Source organism: Bidens hawaiensis, unplaced genomic scaffold, assembly GCF_021521415.1.
Source record: "Bidens hawaiensis isolate Kalapana, Puna unplaced genomic scaffold, B.hawaiensis_p1.1 tig00011793_1, whole genome shotgun sequence".
NCBI classification, from domain to species: domain Eukaryota; kingdom Viridiplantae; phylum Streptophyta; class Magnoliopsida; order Asterales; family Asteraceae; genus Bidens; species Bidens hawaiensis.
In genome coordinates, this window is record NW_027491937.1 from 626270 (window position 1) to 650044 (window position 23775).

Below are 23775 nucleotides of genomic sequence, written 5' to 3' on the forward strand. Positions count from 1 at the left end.
GAATATATTCTCGGTTTTAATTCTACTTTATTATTTCTAAGTTGCAGGTCTGTTTAGATTATCTCAGTCATCGCATTAAAGTTCGATTCTTCGTTAGTCTTATTACTTTCTAATCTCGCTTAAGTGATAAGGTGATAAATCATTCCCCCTTTTAATTTACTAATTTTCAAACATATTTTGGGGATGTATGTGTACTTACAATATTTATGTATTGTATTATACACACACTAGCAAATTGTCATACATTGTGCGTGTATTCAATTTAATGACTAACTGTTACTTGATTCAAGAAATTCGGAGGGGTCCAACATAATCACATTATTGTATGATCATACAACTGTCATAGTAGCCATAGTCCATAGACTTGGTTAACTAACGCTTTTAGTTGCTCATGGTTTGATTGTTTTACATTCACAATAACAGTTTTGCATTTGATTATATTTACTATTGTAACAAATCTGGTGATTTTCTCACTCAACCATGTGTTAACAAAACTATGTTATTTTCTATGCAAATGCAGGTTATCAGATGGTTTGAAGCTAAGGTGAAGGAAACTTAGAGATACCTTAAGATTTAAAATTTAAGAAAGATTATTGACTTTTATTGTTGGGATATTTGGGTTGAATTGTATTTCTTTTGAAATTGATATACTTGGATTATGTTTTGATTATTTAAAAATAATTAAATAGATATTTTCATATTATATTATATTATATTATATTATAGTATCTTGTTAGCTGTGAGCAATCAGTTCGCGTCCCAACATTTCCGCCTTATGTTGGGGTGTGACAAAAAACCTTAGATCCCGGTGAGGATCCTCGGAAAACAACCTCGGGAGGGGAAAATTATCCTATATCTCAATTTATTGATAGTGGAAACTGGTTACAGCTCGAGAGCTTTGATGAGAATGACGACTAAAGTACAATAGTGAGTGCAATGGGTGAATACAATGTGTTCTAAGTCATCTCATGAAGCCTCCTTATATAGGAAGTAAAAATAATATCTCCTATAAATCCGGGAACCCTAGCCGCCATGAATAAATAACGACTCAATCTTCATCCCACGTGTATTTCAGTTGTTTCTCTGATCTTTTAGGTAGAACAAGTCATATGGCTGTTGTAGACCGTTTGAGTATTGCGTAACCTACAAGCACAACATAAGTATAACAAACATAGTTTGTTAGTTCAGGATCCTACCTCCAGCTAGGAATCCCAGCTGCCAGGGTAACGGTCAGGATCACGTTAGCGATAAAATGACCCCTAACAGTAATGAAGTAAAAGTTGCCAAAATTTCTTGTAAGTGTTAATTTATACATGCTCATTAACATGTTTGAACCAAAATATATAAAAATCTAAAGTAAAAGGTAGGGCATATATTATAGGGTTAGGTTAAATGTACCCCCTCATGTACTTGTCATATCCCCTCCTCTAGACTTTCAATTCATTTAACAATTTTATTTGACATATGATGACCGTCGTTTGAGTCAATCAAAAACCTAATTATTCTAAATAGTTAGAGCAAGTAGGGTATCGTATCACAAGGAGTATGTGGTCAATGTATTCGTGTAACAAATTTCTAATTATGAAGTGAATGATTTTTAGTGCTGATCACACAAGCAATAGTTTGAATTTAAAGAACTAAGCAACGAAAAAGTAAACGAGTATTAAGCAGTTAACAAACAAATCACACCCGGAAATTCAAGTAAGCAACCAATAGTTATCCCATGCAACCTAACAGATTAATTATTAACGATTAACTGAAAACTAATCAATCAGACAAAACCTTAGACATCAACAATTACTTTACACACGGCACTGGTTATCAAACAATCCTTGCCAGTGTGACTCAGTTAAGGGCAATTGTATGTTTTATCGCATTCAATCTAACCAAACAGTTATATGACTAATTATCTAGAAACTGGTAACAGATCGTTCAGACCAACGTAAACCTAAACCGACCGAACACACAGAAATACTAAACATCAATAATCATATATCAATCATAAATAATAATACACAATTGTTCTTAATCACATGAGAAAAACTGTAAAGGTTACAAACTATACATATCGGGTGCGATTCTAGGAGATTAGCCGAGCCGTGACATCTTCAAATCTTCGATACGGATGATAGGGATCATGCGGGAGGTCTTGGCACGAGCTATGGTGATGGAATTCGCCTCTTGGAGCTGCTGGAATCGCCTTTGGTTCGTAAAAACGGAGTTAGGGTTTTATGTTGATGAAAAAGAAGTTATAAACTCAAAATCCCGTCTGCACACTCGTCGCGGTACGCGACGGGTCTTCTTGTAGGTCGATCGCGTACCGCGATTGACCAGAGTCAACATATTTTTTTATCACCCATCGCGGTACGCGATGGGGACTTCAGCAAACCCATCGCGTACCGCGATGGGACTCTGCTACAGCAAACTTCATTCTTTTTCCTCGTTTTGCGTGCTGGACATCCCGGGTCTTCATTCCGTGTCACAACAGCTCCAAATTGAGTACTTTAAAGCATGTGACCTGAAATCCAATAATACACGTATGAAGTATCGATAGTTCTAGAATAAACAGTTAAAACTAAATAATAAACAAACTAAAACATATACAAATTAACCGACCATCAACATATTATTACTCTCTAATATTTTTTGTAAAGCTTATCATAATAGTAATATTGATTATTACTTGTAAAACTTTTTTTTTATTTTCTCTTTTTTTATGTTTATTATTCTTTATCATAATAATAATAGTTATTATCATGATAAAATATATTTAAAGAAATAATGATATAATCTCTTTATAAAAACGATAACGCTTTGTATATTTTTATCTTATTATATGTCTCCCTCTCGACAAAAAAATCCTTTGAATATATTGGTTCAGGCGTATAAGATTATTGCCATATTAGAAATGAATTAACTTGTTGATCAAGTTGATGTAGTTTAATTTCTTTTATTGATTAAAAACAATGACATTTTTCTTTATAAAAATGTAAGCTATCTCTAAAATTTATTAAAAAAAATACTCTAAAGTATTAAAACACTTACAAAAACTATTTTTTTTAACTTTTTAGATAAAAAAATGTTTTTTACATAAACATTTTTTTTGTCATTAAAATCAATAAAAAAAAGTTTTATAATATGAAAATAAAAACTCTTTAAAGGATAAAAAACTTTTTAATAATAATAAGAATAATAAAAGATAATAAAATTGTAAAGGAAAAACAAGAATGCTTAAATCGTGTATAACATGTTTAGACATAAATTTAAACATGCCATAAGAGCATTCTCAACCTATCCCCATCATTATCTCTATAATTATACTAAAAATATTAAATTTCTCTTTCATGTTTAATAAAATAATATTTTTTTATACTTTTATTATTACACTTTTTTGTTTTCCCTACTCACAACCCACATAACATATATTAAAAAAATTAAATAGGGGCAGACTTTGTTTTACCAAAATTTATAAAAAATCACTACATTTTGTCTCTACTCTATTACACTCATAATCACTCAAAACTTCATCTTATAATTTGAAAATCCTTCTCACATAGTTTTGAAGGATAGGATGAGAATGCTCTAAATATGTTAATTTGTTTAAGATATGAAATTTGTTTAGCCCAAACTTAAACTTGTTTAATTTTGTAATGTTTCGTGTTATGTTAAATATATAGGTTTAATGTGTGAGAAGTTGTCAGCTATTCTTTGGGCACCCAAAAGAAAAAAAAGGAAAATTATTTTCATTATTGTCGCAAGCCAAATGCAAATGCTCGCTGGGGAATCTTAGAGAATTATTAATTATTACTTTATTTAAAGACATTTTTATTAATTATTACTAGTTGGCATTATTTATTTTCCATTATTGTTGCAAGCTAAATGTCAATACTAGCTTGAGGGGAATCTCAAAAGAATTATTAATTACTAGTTGGTTTATTACTACGTGTTTGGACTAGTTATTTAGTTAATGTGTCATTTGTATTCCAAGTCTCCAGTAAATAGGTACTTGTAATATTTTAAGTTAGTAAACCACATTTTATATTTTCAATTGTCATCTCTTTATATATATTTTGGACGATCATCCTGCTCTTATTGATTGGTTTGAATATACAAATCTTGAACCGACTTTTGCAAATTTTCAACTTAAAACTTTCATCAGCCTTGGCACAAGTGTTATGCCTGCCTGATCATTTTCAAATTCTATGTTGTATTTTCTCTCAAAAGAAATTGGAACCGTGATATGTTTTTTACAACTTCTTACTAAGAGTTGAGTTATTTACAAAGGCCAACAACAATAAAATAAAAAATGTGAGAATGCATAATTAATTGACATGCGTCAATTGGGTATGAAAGAGAAAGTAGTATAAAAGTGATAATACATATTTTTTCACTTCACATGTTAATTCCTCAATCGTTTTAAAACTTCTGTTACTTTTCATATGATACGTTTTTTTAACAAAAAAATCACCATAATAACAAACGTTTTTTATCTTTAATATGAGTATAAATTTGTTATATGAAAATTAAAACAAAAGTTACTTCATTGTGTCTTTTGTTTGTTATCAAGGTTACAAAAGTCGCCATGCAACCGACTGGGGAGTTGGAGTACTCGGCCTTAATCGGTGAGTACTCGGGGTTGGCTCACCGAGAACTCGGTCTAGGCGGGGATTACTCGTTGAGTACTCGGCACCTATGCGCGATTTTTACAACCATATTTCTTATTGTTTTTTTTTTGTCATTTTATCTTTCAAATCAATTGTGTTTTTTTAATATTAATAACATCGTTGTGTAATAATATGTAAATATAATGATAAAATACAACAATTTATCCAATACATGAAACACAATGTTGAATATATATAATACAATGACCTGAAATGTAAAACACACAATGGTGAATACATATAACACAATGTTGAATACATATAATACAATGACATGAAACGTAAAACACACAATGGTGAATACATATAACACAATGACCTGAAACGTAACACACAATGGTGAATACATATACACAATGACCTGAAACGTAAAACACACAATGGTGAATACATATAACACAATTACCTGAAACGTAAAACACAACGAAAACTACATATTACACAATGATCTGAAACGTAAAACACAACGGTGAATACATATAACACAATGAAAACTTCATATTACACAATGTTACGAACGTAATACTCTTTTTCTCAAATTAAGTGAATACCACATGTCAATCCTGAACAATAGACAATGAACATATTACACAATTACTTAAAACAAAATGATAAGTCAGAGACAAACGATGAGCACAAAGACACGATGACAAACAAAAAGACACAATGACGCAATCTTTGTTTTAATTGTTATAAATATAAATACCAATTGAAAAACACAATAGCCATAATCTATAACACAATGCATAGAAAAACCCAATTCAGAATCACAATGAATAACCAATAACACAATATATAAAAACTCATTAATTTTATTTAATTTTTGTATAACAATATGATACTTATATTAAAGATAAAAAAATGTTTGTTATAATTGTGATGATTTTTTATAAAAAAAATATGTTATATTCAAAAGTTATAAATGCTTTAGAATAATAATAAAAGTAAAAAAATCAACAAAAGTGTATTATCCCATTCACATCCATTATCTGTTGTCCTTTGTTTTATCCTTTTATCAAACCTCTCTAATAACACGCGCGCGCGTGAATATTGAAGGGAATATCATTCAAACTTTACGTATGTATTTTTTTTTGTTTTGTTACAATTTAATATAGGAGAGGAAATTTCCTAGGAATTACTGCATCCACTTTGTAATAGCAGCCGACAGTTTCAATGGCTTCCAGCTCTTCCTCTAGCAGTACCACAGCTTCTCCTGCAGATGGCATCAGAAGATATGATGTCTTTCTAAGCTTTAGAGGCGAAGATACTCGTAATTCTTTTACAGATCATCTATTTGATGCTTTAATTCGAGCAGGACTTCACACTTTCAGGGATGATGATGAAATCGAAAGAGGCGAACAAGTGACACAAGCAATCCGGAGAGCAATAGAAGCATCCGATGCTTCAATAGTTGTATTATCGTCCAACTATGCAGATTCAACATGGTGCCTTGATGAGCTCTGGTTGGTCCTCGAGGAAAGGAGGGTGCGTAATCATTTTGTATTGCCGGTTTTCTATCACGTTGATCCATCAGATGTTAGTAAAGACTTCATGATCCAAGTCAAATCCTCTGGAACTGGAAGCAGGTGGACTGTTCATAATGTGAACCGGTGGAAAGCAGCCCTTACGGAGGTTGCTGATTTGGCTGGCCTGGTACTCTCTGGGTATGTTTAGTTGTTTACTTTTTGTTGACAAAATGAAATCAAGATCTTTGTTGTTCTTTTTTTTCTAACTTTTTACCAAATTATATATACTTACAAGGATAATTCTAGTATATATATATATATGGATTTGGATCAAATACACATTAAATTAACAATTTAACATGCTAATTAACCTATAAATACATTTGGCCCTTATGCTGAATTTGCTCATATTCCTTGTTGCTACAGGCCCGAGACAGTTTTTTTGAAGAAAATTGTAGATACCATTTACAATAAGCTTGATCGCAAGCAAGTTTATCTTCCACCTAGTCTTATAGGGATGGATGCTCGAGTTAAAGAAATAAATTCATGGTTAAAGCAACCAGATAGTGGTTTTCTGGTAATTTGTGGCATGGGAGGAAGTGGCAAGACAACTTTGGCTTGGTACGTTGTCTATTCAAATTGGCAAAATTTTGATAACATCAGTATCATAGAAGACATTGGTAGTAGATGTAAAGAACCTCATGATTTGCTTCAGTTACAAGAAAACCTTTATGGGGATATTTTAGGGGGCAAGAAGAGAAAAATACCAAGTGTTTGTCAAGGTACATTTAAGATTGAAGAGACCTTACAAAAGAAAAGGGCACTTATTGTTCTTGATGACATTGTTGATCAAAGCCATTTATATGCTTTCCTGGGAAGCGGGAATATAAATAAACAAAGCAAGATTATTATAACAACTAGAGAAAATAATACACTCAAATGGTTTGAGTCCAGATCATGGAGGTGTCAAGAGTACAAAATGAAATTACTAGATGACAATGAATCACTGGAGCTATTAAGTCTCCATGCCTTTAGATCCAAAATTGTGATGGAAGGTTACAAGGATCTTGCAAAAAAGGTATTGAAATATTGTGACGGAAATCCACTGGCTCTTGAAGTGTTGGGATCCTCTTTACAAGAAGAGCCATTTATATGCTTTCCTGGGAAGCGGGAATATAAATAAACAAAGCAAGATTATTATAACAACTAGAGAAAATAATACACTCAAATGGTTTGAGTCCAGATCATGGAGGTGTCAAGAGTACAAAATGAAATTACTAGATGACAATGAATCACTGGAGCTATTAAGTCTCCATGCCTTTAGATCCAAAATTGTGATGGAAGGTTACAAGGATCTTGCAAAAAAGGTATTGAAATATTGTGATGGAAATCCACTGGCTCTTGAAGTGTTGGGATCCTCTTTACAAGAAGATAATAGCATTGCATCTTGGAAAAGTGCACTGAATTTACTGGAAAAAGATATTCATCCTGGCATTCATCATGTACTCATTAGGAGCTACAACTTGTTACCATATGACACTGATAGAGAGTTGTTTTTGCACATTGCTTGCTTTTTTGTCGGCATGGACATGGATTATGTGGTAAAGATATTGGAGCATGAATACTCCGCAATGTCTAGGATCAAGATTTTAGTTAAGAGATGCCTTCTTTCTATTTCACCAAACAAAAAGCTATTGATGCATCCATTAATTCAAGAAATGGGGAGAACAATAGTCCATCAAGAATCACCCAAAGATCCTGCAAAACGTAGTAGAGTCTGGTGTAATAAGGAATCTTATGATTTGTTGAGAAAACGGATGGTAAGATGGATTTATCTTTATGTTGAAGCTCAAATCCCCTTCCACATTCTCCTGTTTCATCTAAAATTTTATGCTTATATCATCTTTTTATTTAGGGTTCGAAAACAATGGAAGGTCTAGCACTTGACATGAAAATGCTGAGAGATCAAGGCATGTATGCACTCAAGGTAATGCAGAATAAGTAAACACTGATGCATTATATTATATTTGACTTTTAAAAACTGACTTAATGAAGATCTTCTGTTTAAATTGTGATTTTCTGATTCCAATAGCTACATTTTCAATATATATGTACTTTTGTTCTCCATTTATAATTGAGTTTATTTTGAATTTTTGGTACAATGCTTCTACTCTATCATATAAATTTGTGTTTGATATAATAATTGTTTCATGTTTCTGGAGTGATGGTAAGGGGTGACATGTAGGGAGTGGGTTTGTGCAGTTGTATAGTACAAGTAATCAATGCATAAGGTATACATAAATTTGGGAAATGCTTCTTGCTAACAATAACCCTTAGGGAGTGGGTTTGTGCAGTTGTATAGCTTGGGCTATGCTTAACTAGTACTTTATGGTTACTTTTAATTATGGATGTAAAAATAGTTTACTATAAGCAAAAGTTTGTTGAGAAAGGTTCATTATACCTGGATTATAGGTTAGTGATGTAATTTGCATGTTTCTCTTTTCAACTCAAGCTCCCAATCAGTACGCATCCATTTTTTCCACATCATAAACCAGTTTATATATCATAACTTTTGGGACATCTTTATACAGAACATGGAAATTTTATATAAGGGTATGTTTGGTGTATTTAATGTTAGATACGTGGAAGCATGCTAATTGTCCTCTTAATGCTAACTTTCTCAGGATTCAGGTTTTCGGACAGATTCACTTAAAAATATGGAAAACCTAAAATTGCTCCAGCTCAAATATGTGCAACTCACTGGATCCTTTGAGAATTTTTCAGAACAAATAAGATGGATCTGCTGGCATGGGTTCCATGAAAGAACCGTGCCTCTTGACTTATTTATGGAAAACTTGGTTGCTTTAGATATGAGCTACAGCTGCTTGGAAATATTTGAACTACCCATGGTAAGGGAATTCATTAGCTTCTTTTCATCACATGACCTTTTATCTTATCAGCTTTTAATAGTCTTTATATATGTTAAATGTTGTTACTTTTGCAACAGGTTCTTCAATTGCTAAAGTTTCTGAATCTTCAAGACTCACACAATCTATGTGAAATCCACAGCCTTTTTCTACTCCCTAATCTTGAGACTTTGATTCTTTGGAACTGCCACAGTTTGGATTATGTATGTGAAACCATCGGAGGCCTTACGAATCTTGTCCTTTTGAACATGTCAGGATGTGAAAACATGTGCAAGAGTTTAGGGAAGATACGTACCTTTTCGCTGCCCCTAACATTACAGCGGTTATTCCTCAAGGACTGCTATATTGAGTGTACTGATTATATTCCTTTTAGATTTAGTGTTCAGTCGTTTTTACAGTACCTGAATTTAGGAAACAGCCTATTCGAATTTCTGCCTGATTACAGTCATCTTAAAAGTCTTCGGGTCCTGGACTTGACTCTGTGTTCAAGACTTAAGAGGCTTTTATGTCTGCCAAGTACACTTGCAGAGCTATATGTATATTACTGTGCCTCTCTAGAGAAAATAACTTTCCAATCATGTCAATTCACATTGCAAGAGTTTGGCTATGAAGGATGTACCAGTTTGTGTGAAATAGAAGGCTTTATCGAGTTGATGCCACTAGTCAAACTTGATGAAGCTGATTTGGGACATATGAAGTGGCTAAAAGAATATCAGAATCATGAGGTGTTCCTGGTTGGTGATGCTGAACTCACAAAAGGCAGAAGTCCACAACTCCAGGTTCTCTGTTCTGCTATCATGTATTACCTGCAAATTATTTTTATATGAATGACTGACCTTTGTTGTTTATTTGGTACAGATGTTATATGAATTTAACATAATGAGCACATCTCTGCCAGACATAAAGGATGCAAACCTGATTCCTGAGTATATATCAGAATCCCCATTTCTATCCTTTGATGTGCCTTTGTGTCCCAAGGACAAGAGGCTCAAAGGGTTAAACATAACTTTTAAATATACGACATCAGACGATGAAAGTTGGGCATGGTTTGCTAAAATTAGTACAACCAATGGTGTTGATTTGATGTACAATCCCATAATATTTGGCAAACCTGCGTTTGGTGAGGTTGCTGTATGGTTAAGCTACTGGCCTATTGGAAACACATTGCAAGTTGGAGATAAAGTTTATGTGTCTATCATTGTTGTGAACGGATTAGAGATACGCGAGTGTGGTGCAAACCTTGTATACACTGACGATGAAGGAGCGAATGAAACCATGGAACTAGTGGATAGTCTCGGAGGAGGTTTGTCCAGATTTCAACTGACCACAGGAGCGTACTATCTTTGTCGCCGTGATTTCTTTGAGTTAATCGAGGCTGGCAAGGGAACTCCTGGTTGGTTTAGGATTTTAGTTGGAGATAACATTGACTATACAGGTATGCTTTTCTTGTCAAGCTAATTTTGGTGTTTTTAACTAACTTTAAGGTTGTATCACGCATTGTTAGAGAAATACGAGGATGGAGAAAGACAGGTATACCTCAGCCATCAGAGCAATCTTTTACAGAGTTGAAAACTATCAGATGCACCATACATGGTCCTGAATCGGTAAATGTGCTTTGTAATTTTTCTCTTTAGGAATGAAATTTAAATCAGAATATTAGACGAGGAACCTGAATGTAGCCATGTAGGTACTTTAAAGTGTTTGTCATATTAGTTTGTTAGCGTTACGGGCAAACTATGATGTTCTTCTAGAAGTAGGATCCATTGGATTATAAGAGCTCTCACCGCTCTCTACTATTGCAAACTTAGTATATTCAGGTACAATTTATGTGTTTTTCAAATTCCTACCCCTTTGCAAAAAGCCTTTTACTCAAAAAATAAAAAAAAATCATACCCTTTTGTATTTTCCAGTTTATCTATTTGGATAAAAGGCTCTTTAAGAAAAAAAGGAAAGTTCCTGCTTCTTTGCATTTCTCATGATACTTTACGTTTGATGAAAATGTGTTTTTTGTTTTCATATATACATACATATATATATATATATATATATATATATATATATTAACTTGGTGTAATAATCAAGTTCCACCAACCTTGTTTTGATGTTAAGCAGGAGCACTTTTACAAGATCGCAGAGATGTCTAAATCATCTTTTGTCAATATAACTGAGGATTTGACTTCAAGCATACACGAGACAATGAAATCTGTCTCCTTGGAAAGGAGATTCCAAACCGGAAAGAATACTCAATTACATGGTGAAGATGATTCCAAGGTAACATAAATATGCAAACTCTAGACTATCTTGATCTGTAGGGAGTAGTTCTTGACAGTGAAAATAGGTTTGGCTTTTTTAGACTTCATAAGGTGTTTATAATTACATATATATTTTGAGAACTTGATGAGTTTTAAGAACTTTAAAAACTCAATTTTAGACCACACATTTAATTAACTGATATGAAATATGTGGCTGAGATTAATTTTAATTAAAAAATAAATCGGGAGAGAGAATAAATATTTTTGATGATGATTACCAAAGTTTGAATGTTAGTTACACATGTGTAAAAAGTCGATTCGGTGTGTAAAAAAATACTGTAATTTTTTGTACATTACTTACACTTACGTATTATACATGTGTAAAAAAAATTCAAAAAAAAAGTTGTTACGTTGAGTTTTTTCGAGTTCTCAAAACTCAAAGAGGTTCTCAAAAGAAATCAATCATATATATATACACACACGTAAGTAAAGGCTATCTACCCACTACATAAATAACTATCACTACCAATGCTTTTAACTCAAGGTAATCAAATATTAAGTTTAGCAAGATATTATTGAGGTTTATATGCTATATGAGACTTAACTCACATGGGGAAAAAGATGGTAAGTCCTAAGTGGCATTTGTTCATAATTATTTTTAACTTTTTGTGCTTGGAAATGGTCTTGGAGTGCACATTTTATACTGATGATTGCAATATAAACAGATGGAATGTTACAATCATTAACTAAGGGAGGGCTTATATGTGTATATATCCTAAGTAGGTCGTCTACATTTGTTAATTACTCAATGTCTAAAATCTCTTACAAACACATGATCAAAACAATAGAACAAAACTAGAAGTTATAAACCCTCGCTTGACCTAATACACAGTATCATCAACAGCATGAGATACAAGTATATAGACAACAGGAACAAGAATGAGAGATTGAACAAAATACTTATCTGATCGACTAGATAAAGATTCCAGAAGCAATGAAATATATATACTTCTCACTTATCTGGTCTTCCAGAATCAGAACTCCAACAGTCAGTCAACAATACAAACGTACCAAGTTAGAACAAATACGTAAAATACATTAAGTTATTGAGTTAACAATTTTAACAAGAATGGTATTAATTAAGTACCATAACTAACTGGTAGTTATCACTGTTGTAAGCAGGGCTATAAAGCCTGATTATTTGATCTTCTGTTTCAAGTTTTTCTCTTATTCATGAATCACAATTGAAACTGTAACATGGATTTTTTTTATTATTTTTTTAATTTTTTTTATATTGTACATCAGAGATGCAATGAAATAGACTGAACAAATATAATTTATTTCTCCTTTGTTATGCATCAGGCATCTAGTCCCAATAGCAGCGAGAGAGTGAAGCTGTTTGTTGGCCAATTTCCAAAGCATTTGACTGAGGCACAACTTATTGCGGTGTTCGAAGAATTTATTCATGTGGATGAAGTCTGCATTATCAAAGACAAGGCCACAAATGCTTCTCGAGGTTAATTTTATTTGCCGGATCACTTACTCCTCTCTCCTCTCCAATGATTCTCTCCACTTTCGGCGTGTTTGGTCACTGTTATTTCCGTATCACAATGCGTGATTCACGTTATTGTTTGCAATTCGTTTTTTGTTTCAATTTACAGTATCGAGATTTTTGTTGATTTCTTGAGATATTGTTTGACAAAAACCCTAATTGCATGTTGTTATCAGGTTGTTGCTTTGTTATATGTCCGTCTCGGGAGGAAGCTGACAAGGCCGTGGATACGCTTCATAATCAGATAACCCTGCCTGGGGTAATTATCCTTCAGTTCTTCGGTTTTAATATTCTTCAAGTCGATTTTACCTTCATTGTTGTTGATAGAGAGATTTTATATAATGCATTGTGAAAATTCATGCGGTGGCTAGAAAGTTGGATTAGGAAGAAATAGGTTGTGACATCTCCATCACATAAAAATCACACACTTTTCTATCTCATGGCAGCCATGAAATTGTCACAATTTCTATATTTAGAATGCTCTGTGAAATTGTAAAGTTTATTGTTTTGTGAAGATGTCTAACCTTACAGACCTATTTGCTCACTGTTTTGTTACAAATTTGTGATCTGTTCTCATCATCAATATTTTTAAGCAACTAGTCAGCATTTTTATTAAAATACACGCTGAACAAAATGTCGCAACTTTCATGAGATTTAAGAAATAGTAGCAGGCATTTCACTGAGATGAAGCCAAAGTTGATGAGGAGGCAAAGTGCAAATCTTGTAAAACAACTGATTATGCATAGAAGTGAACTTTCGCCATATAGACATGATTTTCCACTTCATGATTTAACGCGGTATGTCTTTTGTTATATCACCAGGCATCTAGTCCATTGCAAGTGAAGTATGCTGATGGTGAACTGGAACGATTGGGTATGCTATGTTATTTCATTTATTAAGTTGAAGATTGCTGTTTTCCTCTTTGTACTTGTCATTCTGTTGGTTGTTTGTTATCTAACATAAGCATTATCTGATTTTAATTTCTGTGACATTTTACTCAAGAACACAAGCTTTTTATCGGTATGTTTCCCAAGAATGTTTCTGAAGAAGAAGTTTTAACATTATTTTCACAACATGGAACCATAAAAGACCTACAAATTCTTAGAGGTTCTCAAGAAACAAGTAAAGGTGCATATGATAGTTTCTGATTGGTTGATTCTTGATTCAGCAAACTGCAAAATATTATTTCTGTTATGCACTTCTTGGGCTCTGTTTCATGTTTTAGAATCATGGTCATGGCAGGTTGTGCTTTTGTGAAGTATGAGACAAAAGAACAAGCTGTTTCTGCTATAGAGAGCCTTAATGGAAAACACAAGATGGAGGTTTATATTAGTTGTTACGCATTTGTGCTCCCTTTTTTTCTATAAATAGTTTCAATGTTGCTTTAATCTTGTTGCTTTTCTCATATTAGGGTTCAACCGTTCCTCTAGTTGTTAAATGGGCGGACACTGAAAAGGAAAGACAAGCTAGAAAAGCTCAAAAGGCTCAATCGCGGGATTTTACTTTGGCGAGTTTGCATCCGACTTCATTTGGAGCACTTCCAACGAGATACATTAAGGATTATGGGTATCAGGTTTGTTTTATCATAGACAGTGCATAACTTTTATGTGCCTTTTTTTTTGGTTTCTACGGCCATTTGGCATTGGAGTAACTTCATGTATACGAGTTGATTTGTACGTAGGCTACTGGAAGTTATGGGCTCATGCAGAATCAGTCCCCTTTTCCAAACCTGAGCCCAACTCTGCCAAATGCATTTTTATATGGGGGTTATCCACCAGACTATTATACGGGCTCTGCTTTTCCAACTGTTCCAAGGCTTCTAAATCCTCTGCCAATCTCTGGGGGAATAAGGCCTTTCAGTGGAAGTGCCCCAGACCATGTTGAAGGTTGTTAAAATTCTTTAATGTAGATCACTTCTCTGCCTTGACTGTATGTGTGTTCCTGATTCTTAAAAGGTCCGTCACACGGACTAAAATAAACAAAATTAGCCAGTTGTTTGTATCTCTAACGGGTCAAATTGGTAAAATTGTGAATAAGTTATCTTAATAGGGAATGCCTTAAATACAGAAAACACGCAAGACCGCTTGTATTTTTTTATTCAAGAAAATCAGATATTATTAAGGTAATAATTTTTTTGGAATCAGGTTTAATGTAGTAGTTATTTTTGAAAATTTAAAAGTTGGACAAATGTACAACTACAATCGACCTGAGTGACGATCTGTTTCGGTTGGTACTAAAACCTACAAAATGCCTAACCTGTATCAAAAGTTTTGACAAAAGTGTTTCGGGTCCATCCAACCCGACCCGTTTGACCTACTACCACCCACCTGATTTCCCACCTTTAGTTACCATCGTATGTTTAAGCAATCTGTTTCAATGCAGGTCCGCCTGGTGCTAATCTGTTTATTTATCACATCCCTCAACATTTCGGGGATGAAGAGCTTGCAAATGCGTTTCGAGGGTTTGGAAGGGTGTTAAGTTCCAAGGTCTTTGTTGACAAGGCAACTGGTGTTAGCAAGTGCATCGGTATGAACCTCATTATATTCCATTCCGTTTCCTAACAGTTGTGACTGTTTCGTCTCTAACTAGTCCGATGTTAGCAGGTTTTGTTAGTTACGACTCTCCAGCTGCTGCACAAGCTGCAATAACTTCAATGAATGGGTTCCAGTTAGGTGGTAAGAAGTTGAAGGTTCAACTTAAACGAGACGACAAACAAAACAAACCTGACTGATTTGATGATGATGGTAAGCTAGATATTGAAGGCTGCAGATCTCTATATGTAATTTGCGTATAGAATTTCCGCAGTTGAACTGAACTGAACTGAACTGAACTGAACTGCTATTAAGTGGATCTGGGACCCACTTGTAGCCAAAGCCCTGACACTTGTAATACTTTGTTTATTGTGTGCCTTTGTAATCTGTAATTGTGTAACACATTAATTCATTTAGTCATTGACTTTCAATATATTCATTCTTTTATCTATAACATCACATGTAGCTTTAGTGTTTCAAAAGCTTATTTGAATAAACTATTCAGTTTCCACCGCCTGCTAATCATCTTTCTGGATATTGTTTTATTGTCGTCAAAGTTATCTGACTTGTTCGTCATTTCTATGAGCGTTAGAAGATAACTATCATGTTTTTTATAGACCTCTTATAGGTGCATGTGTGTTGAACCATTTTACCAGTATATCTGCTTAGATTGCTTAATTAATTTGAAAACTCAACTTTATCATTTAATTATAATCTCAATTGTTAGTGATTTGTCACTTTTCTAGTTAAGGGTAATATGAAGTTTTGTATTTTTCTGAGTTTTTCTGTCATGCTGTTCCTCTTTTGTACACGGGCCAAAAACATTGGATGCATTCTCCCACACATGTGATATAAGGGGAGTGGGGGTGGTGCGCGATGGGGGCTCCCACCACACGTTGTACAGCGTGGAACACCGCCATTGGTCCCCCCATCACGCGTGATGGGGGAAAACCTTGGTGGTGATCACGCTGGAAAAGTTACCGTTGGGTGGGGTGGGGGGATGGGTTGTGACCGTTGGAATGTTAAAAAAAAAAATTTAATTGTTTAAAACAATATAAATAACCTACCATTTCAATCCAACTCAAAATCAAATCCAACTTCAAACACTCTCAATCCTCTACTATAAACAAAATTCTAACATCACACAAATGGAGGGTTCAAGGAAACGTGGTTCGGGTTCGAAGAAAACCCAATCCCGACCAAAGGTTCAAGCAAATCTTGGCGAGCCGGCGAGGTTTGGTTACAAGATGAACCCGACACAACCCAACAATTCCAAAAACAACCTTTTCAACCACAACCGTTCCAAAACCAACCTTTTCAATCACACCCATTTAATCCACCATTTCCATTGACACTGTATCAAAACCAACCGTTTATTTCACCTTTTTCTAGCCAAAGTTTTCAAAACAATTATTTTCAAACGTCTCAAACTCAACCTCCAAAAACGTCCGTCGATCCCCTAGAGGATAACAATGTTATACATCAATTTGCAAGTGCATTTCGTGATGAAGATGACGATGACGATGAATCGGTTCAAGAAGACGCTAACGATGACGATGACGATACGAGAGCCGGTTCGGGTCGTAGACTTTGGCCGCCCAAGGAGGATTTTGCATTGACCAAGGCTTATTTACACGCTTCCGAAACAAAAAAAATACGCAAACCAACAACGACGAGACTTGTTTTAGAAACGTGTTATTGCACATTTCGGCAAACTTCCCGGTTCAACCATATGAAACAAGGATCAAATGACTTCCAAGTGGGGAGACTTGAATCGAAAAATGTCGAAATTTAATGTTTGCTACATCCAATTGGCAATTATTTTTTTAAATTCATTAGTTTAATTTTTTTTTTATAATTTATTACTTCATTTTTACAATTTTGATATATATATTTTTCTAAATGTTTTGTAGACTCAAACCAAACTCCACAGAGTGGAGTGAGCGAGACGACTATCATAAAGAACGTCTTGAACAATTATATCAAGATTTTCTGACATAAATCTTTTCCCCACTTGGATGCGTGGGAGATTGCGAGAAATCACCCGAAGTGGGAACCGATTCCCGTGGTCGACATGGACGAACCGACGGCTCCAAGGAAGAAATGATCTTCAAAAAGATCAAAAACTTCCGAGCCCGGGAACTACACGTCTACCGACGGCTTGTCAAGCAACATGCCGAACATGAACTTGAACGAGCAACCCGGAGACGATCCCGACGAAGACATACCCACACCCACACGACCGAATCGCAAGAAAAGTGTGGAATCGTCAAAATTAGGAAAGGAAATGGTGGCCGATGACTTCCGCGAATACACGTCGGCTAAGTTGGCGGATATGGCCGAGGCGAAGGAGCGAAAGAAAGAAGCTCATGCTTTAAAAATGAAACGTGAGGAGACGTATATCAACCATTTGAATGAAAACAAAAAAAAACTGATTTTACCTTCCTCCTTCCTTCAACCGCACGAAAATCTTAACGAACCCTTTAGATCAATCCTACTTCAACACAAACGCGAGATTTGTGAAAAGTGGGGTTGGGCAGCCTCGTAGTTTTTTTTTAATTTATTTATCTTTGTAATATATATATTATTTAAATGCAATATTTATTTAACCTTGTATTATTTTTTATATAATTAAAAAAACCCATCACACTACACCATCACACTACCACCCTATTAAATTTCATCACTAGTGATGGATATGGTTGAGGTATATGACACATCATCATTGGATGGTCAAAGTGATGGAACCACCATCACAATAAACCACGCCTCCCCCCCTAAACATTGCTAAAAGTTGCAAGTATTTTTTAAATATAAATTTGTCAGGGGTGCTTGTTTTTATGTTTTTGTCTGCCATTTTTGTGCTTCAACGTGTTCTTTGGAAACGTTAGAGCATTCTCATCCCATCCATCATCTTCTCTTCAATCTATAAATTTTAAAAAATTATGTTAAAAACCAACTCCATCCTATCCACCATTTGTTTACCCTAACCCGAAATTATGAAAATTGATACATAACTCTTTATATATAAAAAGTTACTATTCACCACTCTTCAAAATTTTGTGAGTGTATAAAATCGAGATATATAATAAAATAATTATTTGTGAGTAAGATAAGGATAAATATGGTGGATGGGTTGTGGGAGATTTTTTAAAATGAGTATTAAATTTTAAAATATATGAATTTTTGTTAAATTATAGGGTAAAAAATGATGGATGAGATGAGAATGCTTTTAGAACCACATTCTAGTTCTTGTTCATCTTTAATATTTTATATTATTTGTTACTATTTATGTTGCAGTTTGTGCACCACTGATACATCATACATGACCTGTATTTTCATGTCATTAGTACCTTTTTCTCAAAAAAATTACCTCTTAAATGACTTACATAAAAAAGTTTAGATTATTGTTTTATGTTCTAGTTTTGTAGTCATATATAAAGTCTTGGTTATTTTTAACAGGTTTAATAATATAGACAAAGACTTGGTTGCAGTCTCGCGGGTCAACTTGATCGGGCCCGTTTTCACACATTACTCAATATGTTCGACCCGCCAATTTGTATAGGATATTGTTTTTATTTAGTTTATTCTCTATTATTACGTGAGGGTTGTTTTATATTGGTCGTATATCCAGAGTGGTGGCCCGGGAAGAAAGGAGAAAAACCAAAGTCTAAGGCTACGTGCGTCGAAACCGATTCTAGTCCAATTCCAGGTTTGAGCAACAAAGACTACCAACTATTCTTAAGGCACTTTAGTGGAGAAGGTAAGACTGAAGGTACAAAACCGGTTGTCAATATAGCTCTTAAAGAAGACGAGGAAGATGAGTGGATCCTTGATTCGGTTTGCACCGAGTATATTACTTATTTATCAAACATTCTCACTAATCAAAGGGACACTCCCGTTGAGCCGCCGTTATCATTCCAAACGACGACTCCATTCTTGTTAAAGAAAAAGGGGATATGTGTTTCCGGGAGGAGCCAAAGTGAAAGGGGTTATTTGTATTCCCGATTTTAAAATGCAGCCTTCTTTTTGTTAGTCTTCTTAGCCGCGACCTTCAATATTGCATATCCTTCTTCCCTAACTTTTGTGTTATGTAGGGTCTCCAGAGGAGGAACTTGATTAGAGGGGGTAGATGCGAAGGGGGGTTGTACCGGATGAAGATGATTCGAGAGAGAAAGGCTATGGCTACCACGATTGAGACATGGCATAGAATACTTGGTCATGCTTCAAAAGGAAAACTTGCTAGAATACATTTTCTCAAAAGTGATTTTGGTAATTTTTGTGACTCTTGTTCTAGAGCAAAAACACGAGATTACCTTTTCCTTCCAGTTTTATTAAGAATACTGCTTGTTTTGAATTAATTCATTGTGATATTTGGGGAGGTTATTGGGTACCGTCATACACAAAGGCTAGCTATTTCCTTACATTAGTTGACGATTTTAGTAGGGCCGTGTGGACTTTTCTTCTTAAACATAAAAGTGAAGCGAACCAATGTATCAAAAGTTTTCATAAAATGGTAGAAGTTCAATTTGGAAAACAAATCAAGAAGGTAAGATGTGACAATGGTGGGGAATTCACTTCTAACGATATGTTAGAATTTTATTGTGAAAAGGGAATTTTGTTAGAAACCTCATGTCCTCATACCCCTCAACAAAATGGGGTTGTTGAACGGAAGCATCGGCACCTACTTGATACGGCTCGCGCCTTAAGAATTGGTGCAAGTCTTCCTAAAATATTTTGGGGCGAATGTATTTTAACTGCGATATATGTTATCAACCGACTTTCTTCCAAAGTCATAAAGGACAAACCCCTTTTGAGATAATTTGTAATAAAAAACCAGATTATGATTTTCTAAAGGTCTTTGGGTGTCTTGCTATTTCAAAAACACCAACACAAAAGGAGATAAATTCGAAGACATGGGTCTTTCTTGGATATCTTGTTGGGACGAAAGGTTACAAAATCATTGATCTTGATGTTGGAAGTAATTTCAGACTCTATGTTACAAGTCGGTGAACGTGAGGGACCAATATTGACAAGTAGGTCATAGTGGTTATGTTTCCTAATTGTATTGTAATTATAATTGGTAATGTCTTGGCTAGCAAGTTATGTTAGTCTATATAAACATGTCATGGTTAGACATTATAGATAGAGTGGTGGTGGTGTGAGATGCAACCGAGTTAGGGTTCATCCAAGAGGCACACACGAGATGTAACCGAGGTAGGGTTCATCTAGAACCGAGTTAGGGTTCATCAAGAGTCAAACCGAGTTAGGGTTTGAGAGTTTGTAATCAGTTTTTAGAGTTAGATTTTCTGATTAATATAAACGAGAGTTACTCGTTTAATTCGTGTGTTGATTATCGATATGGGACTTGACTTGAAACCAAGAAAGTTATAATAAGTAGAGAAGTTTGTTTTAATGAGGATTTTTTTTCCTTTTAAAGGTACCCAGGGCCGGCCACAAGGGAGGGCAGGGAGGGCTCAGGTCCTAGGCCCATCCCTTGAAGAGGCCCATGGTTTTCTTAAAAAAGTTTTTACATACATGTAATTTTGGGTCATACAGTTCGTTTATCGAGTACGTAAGAGGAGAAACAACAAATTTTGTGTTTCTGAAATTTTTTCCGGCGAGGCCGAGAGGGGATAGTAAGGCGGCAGTGGTATAGTTAATGGTTCCTTGAGAAAGGAAGAAGAAGACCATAAACTAAAGTAGGACTTTTATTTTAGGGAAAATTACAGAAATAGACAAGTTTGACCAATAATTTACCAAAATAGACATGTCTATTTAGCCTACATCTCTCCAATCATTGGTTTTTTAACCAATAAACAACTATAACGTCACCGAAGCCGGCTAAGGCGGCTAAGCATTAGCCTCCACTTTATGGGCACAGAATTTTATAAAAAGTAAACGGGTCCCACCTTTAACCAATAAAAATTCGACACGTGTCAAATGCGGCTAAACTTAGCCTACATCTATGGTTATTTAGCCGGCATCTCTGACTCTTAGCCACCTTCGGAATACGTGTCTATTTAGTTAGCCGGCTCGAAATATTCCTTCTTAGCCGGCTCCAACTCGGCTTGTAGGCTAAGGCTTCACTTAGCCGCCTTCAATTTTTTCATTTAGCCATCTAATTTTAGCCGTCAAAATTGAATATTTTACCAATCTTATTAAATATTTAGCCGGTCTTAGCTGTCTTCTTTGCCGGTGTAAATTTAGCCGCCAAAATTGAATATTTTACCAACTTACCAACTATATTAAATATTTAGCTGGCTTCACTTAGCCGTCTTCTTAGCCGGTGTAAATTTAGCCCCCAAAATTAAATATTTTACGTACTCACTTAATTATTTAGCCGGCTTCGCTTAGCCGCCAATTTTTTTTCTCCTAGCCGGCATGTTTTAGCCATCAGCAATAAATACTTAACTACCCAAATTTAATTTTTCACCAACCATTTTTTATAAGACTATACAACCATATTCCCTGCATCTTATAAAACCATCTTCACCCTCTCAAACTTTTTTACTTTCTTATCATAAGATACCCATTTTTAAAAAAAAAATATGTTTGTTAACGTCGTCGTTTATAGTTGTGGGAATTGTCATGTTGTTGATCGGGCTGGGAATTGGCATGTTGTTGATCGGTTTCAGAACCGCTAAAGCCGGTTCTCGCTAATCGGTTCTGGCTAGAACCGGTTCGATCGTTTATTTATCAAATGAGTTGTGCAAACTTTGCAAATTGCAAAGCAAGTTTATACAATTGTTTGTCTTCTTTCACGGTAAAAATAATCTAGATTAAGACATGAACATCCGCTATATGTTTTTATTAAAACCTAATTGTTGAAGTTAAATAAATCATTAGAAACTATATATTAATGGAAGATCATATCATTTTATATTAAATTACCTTGATTGCTTAAACCAAAATTGATCATGTTTGCTAAGTCTTGAACGTAAAGAAAGAATATTTGAATTAAATAATGATTAAATGAATGTCGGTTAATAAGTTACTATATAAAAATGAGGATTGATAAATTTATTTAAAACTTTTTTAATATTCCGGTTCTTCAGTTCCAAGTCTAGAATCGTCGGCTTTACCCGGAACCGAACCGGGAACCGTTTAATGCAAATTCTGAGAACCGAGAACCGTAAGGTAACACACATTACCGATTATGAGGCACCGGTTCGGTTCCAGTTCCTCAGTTCTGACGGTTCCAAACCGTTTTTTGCTCACCCCTAACCTGGTTCCAAACCGTTTTTTGCTCACCCCTAACCTAGCCCACGGTGCAAACCAACCTAAATACCCTGGACCAAATCGAGGCCCATGTGGACAGTACTAAAATGGGCCAGACCGAAGCCGATTTGAACCATGGGCTTAACCAAAGTGAAACCCCAATACTTCAGCCCAACGATATTGAACCAAACACCACACATGAAAATCTTATTGTAAAAAAGAAGGATCAAGAAAGTGATGAGAATCAACAAAGTCATGAACAAAAAGGTCCTGGTGAAGAAACGAAAGTCCCAACCGACCAGACCTAACCGAACAAAGACTCAACCATCCAGATTCAAAGACTTTATCTTACAAGTTCCCCATTCGGTCAACTACCTAGCATCCACATCCAATCAAGGTACCTCCAAGGTAGACTACCCGATCTCGAATTTTATTTCTTATGATAAATTTTCCACTAATCTTAAGGCCTTTTTGACGGCTATCACTAAAAATGATGAGCCTAAACACTTGAAACAAGCTGCACATGATCCTCGTTGGTGTGAAGCTATGCAAAAGGAGATCAAAGCCCTGGAGAAAAATGGTACTTGGACCTTGGAAGTACTACCAAAAGAAAGAAAGCCATTGACTCAAAGTGGGTCTACAAAATCAAATTCAAACCAAATGGCGAAGTTGATAGGCTTAAAGCTCGTCTTGTTGTGAAGGGATTCACTCAAATGGAAGGAGTTGATTATCATGATACTTTTGCACACGTAGCTAAATTAGTTACGGTTAGAACATTGTTAGCTGTGGTCGTGAAAAGAAATTGGATAATTCATCAACTTGACGTCAACGCCGCCTTCTGAGACCTTGACGAGGAGGTATACATGAAGATTCCTCAAGGCTTCTCCAAAGAAAATGAATCCCGAGTTTATCGTTTGAGAAAGTCGTTATACGAATTGAAGCAAGCTTCACGCAACTGGTATCACAAATTCACTGCTTTTATCTTGACCCTGAGTTTTAAACAGTCTAACTTTGATCACTCTTTGTTCTCCTTTGAGGCCAACGACATCACAGTGGTTGTTTTAATTTATGTTGATGACGTTATTATTATTGGAAACTGTCTTAAGAAGATTCAAGAAGTCAAAGAAAAGCTTGACAAGGAATTTAGTGTCAAGGATCTCGG

At 34.9% G+C, this 23775-nt stretch overlaps 1 protein-coding gene across 1 annotated transcript; it reads left to right on the forward strand.

Annotated features, from left to right (window-relative positions):
* Positions 1-5801: 5801 nt before the first annotated feature.
* On the forward strand, positions 5802-15809 carry LOC143539067 (disease resistance-like protein DSC1). The gene is made up of 18 exons (XM_077032488.1): positions 5802-6328; positions 6557-7093; positions 7383-7950; positions 8046-8117; positions 8815-9039; positions 9138-9836; positions 9916-10492; positions 10564-10661; positions 11170-11328; positions 12672-12825; positions 13038-13120; positions 13683-13734; positions 13864-13989; positions 14104-14183; positions 14273-14434; positions 14543-14747; positions 15244-15387; positions 15465-15809. Exons 1-18 carry the CDS (start codon positions 5838-5840, stop codon positions 15590-15592), a joined length of 4560 nt encoding a protein of 1519 aa, XP_076888603.1. The 5' UTR covers positions 5802-5837; the 3' UTR covers positions 15593-15809.
* The last annotated feature ends 7966 nt before the right edge of the window (positions 15810-23775 follow it).

Bases quoted from the DNA above. Each gene is read 5' to 3' on its own strand.
- LOC143539067 (XM_077032488.1), top strand. From the start codon at position 5,838: ATGGCTTCCAGCTCTTCCTCTAGCAGTACCACAGCTTCTCCTGCAGAT. The intron at 6,329-6,556 runs GTATGTTTAGTT...TTGTTGCTACAG, and splicing joins GCTGGCCTGGTACTCTCTGG to GCCCGAGACAGTTTTTTTGA. The intron at 14,184-14,272 runs GTTTATATTAGT...TTCTCATATTAG, and splicing joins ATGGAAAACACAAGATGGAG to GGTTCAACCGTTCCTCTAGT.